This window comes from Pelodiscus sinensis, chromosome Z (genome assembly GCF_052426305.1).
Source record: "Pelodiscus sinensis isolate ZL-2025 chromosome Z, ASM5242630v1, whole genome shotgun sequence".
NCBI lineage: Eukaryota > Metazoa > Chordata > Testudines > Trionychidae > Pelodiscus > Pelodiscus sinensis.
This window is the reverse complement of record NC_143085.1, coordinates 24,741,928-24,747,927: the sequence shown is the minus strand read 5'-3', so window position 1 is coordinate 24,747,927 and position 6,000 is coordinate 24,741,928. Positions and strand designations below refer to the sequence as shown.

General features: G+C 44.7%; 1 protein-coding gene across 6 annotated transcripts in view; it reads left to right on the top strand.

Annotated features, from left to right (window-relative positions):
• Positions 1–2,755: 2,755 nt before the first annotated feature.
• GLT1D1 (glycosyltransferase 1 domain containing 1) overlaps positions 2,756–6,000 on the top strand; it is a 150,966-nt gene continuing 147,721 nt past the window's right edge. Inside the window, exon 1 of one of the 6 annotated variants that reach the window (XR_012895997.2) lies at positions 2,756–3,035. Coding sequence is in view for 5 of the 6 variants with exons in the window: in XM_075898463.2 (XP_075754578.2) it covers positions 2,968–3,035 (68 nt within the window). In the remaining variant the exon portion in view is untranslated. The remainder of the gene's footprint in view (positions 3,036–6,000) is intronic. The other 5 variants (XM_075898463.2, XM_075898460.2, XM_075898461.2 and 2 more) reach the window with 5 other exon arrangements.

Sequence of the window (6,000 nt, the reverse complement as noted above, 5' to 3'; positions counted from 1 at the left end):
GCAACGTAAATTACATTGTCTTACAGTGGTTCCTACACTGTACTATGCTCTTCCCTTTTTACTCTTGTTTCAATGGAATAATTATATCGATAGGAGAACATTCTTCTGTCAGTGTAGTACATCTTCACCAGGTACATTATAGCAACAGTGATATAATGTGGTAGTGAAGACAAGTCCTAAGGGTATGTCTAGACTACATGGCTCTGTCACCAGAGCCATATAGATTAGTTTACTAGACATACCCAAATGAAGCAGCAATTTAAATAATTGCTGCTTCATTTAAATTAAAATGGCTGCCGTGCTGAGCCGATCAGCTGTTTGTCAGGTCAGCGCAGCAGCCATTTTAATTTAAATGAAGCGGTGATTTTTTAAATCACCACTTCATTTGGGTATGTCTAGTAAACTAATCTACATGGCTCTGCTGACAGAGTCATGTAGTCTAGACATACCCCAAGTGTTTGTCCTAGTATTCCCTCCCAAAGATTCAGAAATGTATTTTGCGGGAAATACACTGAATGCTTCTATTGTTGGGAAAGTTTGGATCTACTGATTTTTTTATTTGGTTTTCATACTGAATGATAACATAGACCCATGAAATCATTATATAAAAATGAAAACACATACAACAGAAATATTATTCCAGGTTATAGTAAAATAAGTATTTATGTGGATTGTTGTTTGACAAATGATTGGTTTCTTTTCATGTGCAAAACAGAACAATGGAAAAGAAAATTAATAAAAAGGAAAATATGTATAAATCTCCCCTCACTTTAATGAAATAGTCCTAATGGACCATTTCTTTGTTAATATGTGCAGATTTGCTACATTTCAATTGTTTGGAGGGAGCCTCCAGTTTTGTATTAATTTTGTGGTTGTTTTTAAAGTATCTTGTTTCAATGCAACAATTTGAAGCCCACACTTTGGGGGAGGGGGAGGAGTGCTGATTTGTCTTTTAAACTCACTAATTCTGTTTAAGTATTGATCTAGTCAATATCTTCATCGACTATGTAGATATTGACAAAGAGAGTACACTTACTAAGTTTGCAGATGATACCAAGCTGGGAAAGGTTGCATGTAATTTGGAGGATAGGGTTATAATTCAAAGTGATCTGTACACACTGAAGAAATGGTCTGAGGTAAATAGGATGAAGTGTAATAAGGTTAAATGCAAAGTACTCCACTTAGGAAGGAACAATCAATTTCACACATACAGAATGGGAAGGGAGATAGAAATGTAGCCGTGTTAGTCTGGTGTAGCTGAAACAAAAAACAGGACTATGTAGCACTTTAAAGACTAACAAGATGGTTTATTAGGTGATGAGCTTTCGTGGGCCAGACCCACTTCCTCAGATCAAATAGTGGAAGAAAATTGTCACAACCATATATACCAAAGGATACAATTAAAAAAATGAACACATATGAAAAGGACAAATTCAAACTTAGGCGTAAAGTGTCAAATTTAAGCATGAATGACAGTTCTGAGGGTGAACCACATATTCACAAAGCTGAACCACATATTCACTCTGCTGATACCATAATTGGACCTAACCAAGTGAGTTATAAGATCAAGAACACATATTCCTGCGCATCCAGAAATATAATTTATGCTATCATGTGCCGAAAGTGTCCATCTGCTATGTACATTGGACAAACGTCTCAGACACTTCGCCAAAGGACCAATGCCCACAAAACAGATATTAGACAGGATCACAAAGAAAAAACAGTTTCTTGCCATTTCAACCAGAAAGGACATCGTCTCAACGACTTGATTACCTGCATCCTGCTTCAAAGGCCTTTTAAGACTACACTTGAAAGAGAATCCTCTGAACTATCATTCATTCTTAAATTTGACACTTTACGCCTAAGTTTGAATAGACTTTAATTATCTTACCTATTACAAAGATAGCTTCCCCAATTATCACATCTAATATCTTTAGCTCACCGACATTTACCTCCCACCCTCCCATCCCCGTTCTGTTCTGAAATTGGATTTGTCCTTTTCATATGTGTTCGTTTTTTTTTTGTATCCTTTGATATATATGGTGGTGACAATTTTCTTCCACTATTTGATCTGAGGAAGTGGGTCTGGCCCACGAAAGCTCATCACCTAATAAACCATCTTGTTAGTCTTTAAAGTGCTACATAGTCCTGTTTTTTGTTTCAGAATGGGAAGTGGTTGCCTAGGAAGGAATACTGCAGAAATATCTAGGGGTCATAGTGGATCACAAGCTAAATATGAATCAACAGTGTGACACTTAGAAAAAAAGCAAATATGAAATTAGCAGAAGTGTTATGGGCAAGACTTGAGAAGTAATTCTTTGCTCTACTCTGTGCTAATTAGGCATCAATTGGAGCATTTTGTCTAGTTCTGGGCACATTTCAAGAAAGATGTGGAGAAACTGGAGAGGATTCAGAGAAGAGCCAGGAGTAATTCAAGTCACTAATGTAAACATAGTGCAGAGAAAGCCTGTCTTTGTGAGATTGAAGACTGGAACAGGGAGTCTCTTTCTTAACCTTTACTGGCTGGAGAGGCTAGCCCAGTGTTGGGAAGCCTAAGGAAAAGCCAATGCCTATCTCCCCTTCAGGGTTTCTCAGGATGTGGCCCCAAATTTAGGGCTGGATCTTCTGCGTACATTTGTCACTGGTGTCCTTCCTGGTGGTAGGAAGTTAGGGGTGTGTCTGTCTTTCTGTGGCCCCTCCCCCTAAAGCTCAGGACTGCCTGTCACTAGAACGGTCTGGCCGCCTCCCCCTCCGCCCTGTAAGGAGCCGGAGGACGTGTCTGCCCCGCCCTGTCGCTCTGTCCCTCCCGCAGTCGGGGGAGGGGAGGCGGAACGCTAGCGCCGGGCGCCTGTGGCCGGGGTGCCGTTGTGGGGCCGGACCGTAGGCGGCCGGGGAGCGCTGGCTGCGGAGCGATGCTGCTGGTCCTGCTGGGTAGCCGCCCGTAGCCGCAGGTGGGGCCGCGCCGCTATGAGGCTGCTCCTGCTGGCCTGTCTCCGAGCCCAGACGGGGAACGCCACCACCGCGGGCAGGATACAGTAAGTACCCCCCGCCCGGCCGTGCCTCTCTCTGCTCCCTGCACCAGAGTGAGGTGGGGGCCCCTGGACCTGCCTGCCTCGCTCCTCTCCTCGCCGGTGACTGGAGCACGAGGGTGTCTCACCTGGACCCGCCCTTCTTCTCTTCCCCATGTTCACAGGCGGTTCCTTGGGGTTTGCCTCCCCCCTTCTCAAGGAGGATCTTCCCATGTTTGCCTCTCCCCCTTGCAAAAGAGAGGGGGGGGTCTCCCTATGCCTGTCTCCTCAGCTGTGAGGACAAGGGGAAGGGGGTCTCCCCTGTATTGTCACTGCCTTCCCTCATATGCTCTCGGGCAAGGGAAAGCACTCATCTCCCTTGTGCCTGGTCTCCCTTCTATCCACATGGGCAAGAGGGCACTCTGCCTGTCTATCTCTCTCCTGCTCCACAAAAGATGGGTGAGTGTGTGTGTGTGTGTGTGGGGGGGGGGGGTTCCTTTGTGTGTAATTATTCCTCCTGTCCCCCACACCAGTGTCTTCTGTACATTGAGCACTTGGGTGGCCACCTAAGAGAGAGGCCAATGCTGGTCAGCTGATTAGCAGAGTACCTATAGCTGGCAGCATATGTTTCTAATGGTTGTGCACATCTGCACTTGCCTTGGTGCCTGTAACAAAGTGTATTCTTCCCAGGGATGGGGGAAAAAAATGGAGGGAACACTGTTCCTCCCACTCTCAGTCCATTTCCACAGGAACAACTATGAGAAGAATGGGTGCAGCATAATATTGTGGTAGTCCCACCCATCCTTTGTGAAAATTGACTTATGAATATAAAAATGCTTAATTTGGAGATGCTTTGGACAAAATACCTCATGTAACCTATAAATTTTAAAGTTACAGTGTTTTGGATTTCGCTATCATATTTTGATAGAAATGTAGCCGTGTTAGTCTTGTGTAGCTGAAACAAAATACAGGACTATGTAGCACTTTAAAGACTAACAAGATGGTTTATCAGATGATGAGCTTTCGTGGGCCAGACCCACTTCCTCAGATCAAATAGTGGAAGAAAATAGTCACAACCATAGATATGTGACTATTTTCTTCCACTATTTGATCTGAGGAAGTGGGTCTGGCCCATGAAAGCTCATCATCTGATAAACCATCTTGTTAGTCTTTAAAGTGCTACATAGTCCTGTATTTTGTTTCAACTATCATATTTTGGTACACATATCATTCTTGAAAGAGAAGTTAGAAATATGAAATGTGAGATAGATTATAGTTTTAAATGTGCTCATGAGAGCCATTACTGGTGCCTCCTTCTCATCCCAAGCCTTAATGACTTGGTGATCAACTTAACGATTTGTAAAGACATATGACCATACTACCTGGTACTGGGATTCCATTTTGACCCAAGTATTTTTCCATGGAAGGGGGAATGCAAGTTTTTTGTTAACTAGCATTAGCTATGCATTTTCTTTTCATTTTAACTTGCTAAAACTTTGATCTATCTATTTTCACTTGCTACCACTTAACTCCTATTTCAGAGGGGTAGCTGAGTTAATCTGTAACAGGAAAAACTTAAAAAACAATAAATAGTCTGGTAGCACCTTAAAGATTAACAAAACATGTAGATGGTATCATGAGCTTTTGTGGGAAAAATCCACTTCTTCAGATGACCGGAGTATAAATCCTACTGTTTGTACTTAATAAAAACTAGGGAAATAAAAGGTTAACTGGTTAATGGGTGTGGCTTACTGATTTCGGTTAACCTGTAGGGATTAGTGTGGCTCCCTGCCCACACTGGCCAGGGGATTTCTATAGTCCTGTGGGGCTCACTGCAGGCAACGGCTGCTCCAGCCAGGCACAGCAGCCCCTGGCAGTGTTGGGCCCCCTGGCTTTCCCACCTCAGGTTATATGCTGGCTCCCTGGGAGCTGGGCTGAAAGGGGCTGCTGGCCCCACTCCCTGAAAGCTGGCTGCAGAGCCTGTAGTGAAGCCTACCTGGGAGCAGGCCCAGTATGCCTTGCCAGTCCTATCCCCTGGGAGGTTTCACTGTGGGTTCTGCATTATAAACTTTATACTACAGAGTCTGCAGCACATGTAACTACTGGGATTTCTAGCAGTTACAGTTCTACATGACGTTTTACATCCATAATAAAACTACCTTTGTTTACTATCAAACTCAGTGTAAAAGTTATCTGCAGGAAATCTCCAGTGTACATATCTTTCTTTCATTGATAAGAGGCAAACATCCTCATGAGTTTTCCTTGTGTAAAGTTTTACACAGAGAAATCCAGATTTATTTTTTACAGGGGTTTTGATCCCTTTTGGGGGTTAATTACCTGGGGGCTGTACTCTAGAACTGCATTGTGACAGAGCTGAATTGGTTCAGTATCTGCATTGCTTATTAGGAGGATGGTAATTGCAACTCTGTACCTTGTCTGATGGAGAATAGAGGAGCTGGCTGAACATGACAGGGTGGTGCAGAGCCTGATAAAGCAAGAAGGTAGGTGTCAGTGGCATAATCAGCACACTGGGGAGCAATCCGTACGGGACGTCTGTGATATCTTACCCCCTCACAAATATATTTTCCAATCAAGGCTTTTCTCAAGTCCTGAGGAATTCCTTCATTGATAGAGATTGGGTCTGTAAACATCCGCCTGTGACGGGGTGGCTCCGCCCCACATCCAGCCCCAGGAAATCACCTGGCTCAGGGGGCAGAGAGGGCCATGCCCACGCAGCCCTACTCGGCATGCTCCCAGGAGGCCCCAGGTGTAAAGGACTGCAGTCCTATTCAGTTGGGCGGACAGCCACCGGACCCAACTTGCAGAGCCGCCGACCCGTCAGCCAGAGAGGGGGTCGGCAGGCCCAAGCCAGGCTCAGCCCCAGTGTCGGAGCTGCCAGCCAGCCACCCGGGACCCAGGCACCGGACCTGCCACTGTGACCCCAGATGCTGAGTCAGAAGGTGCTGCAGGCATCGGGCTAATGCCAACAGGT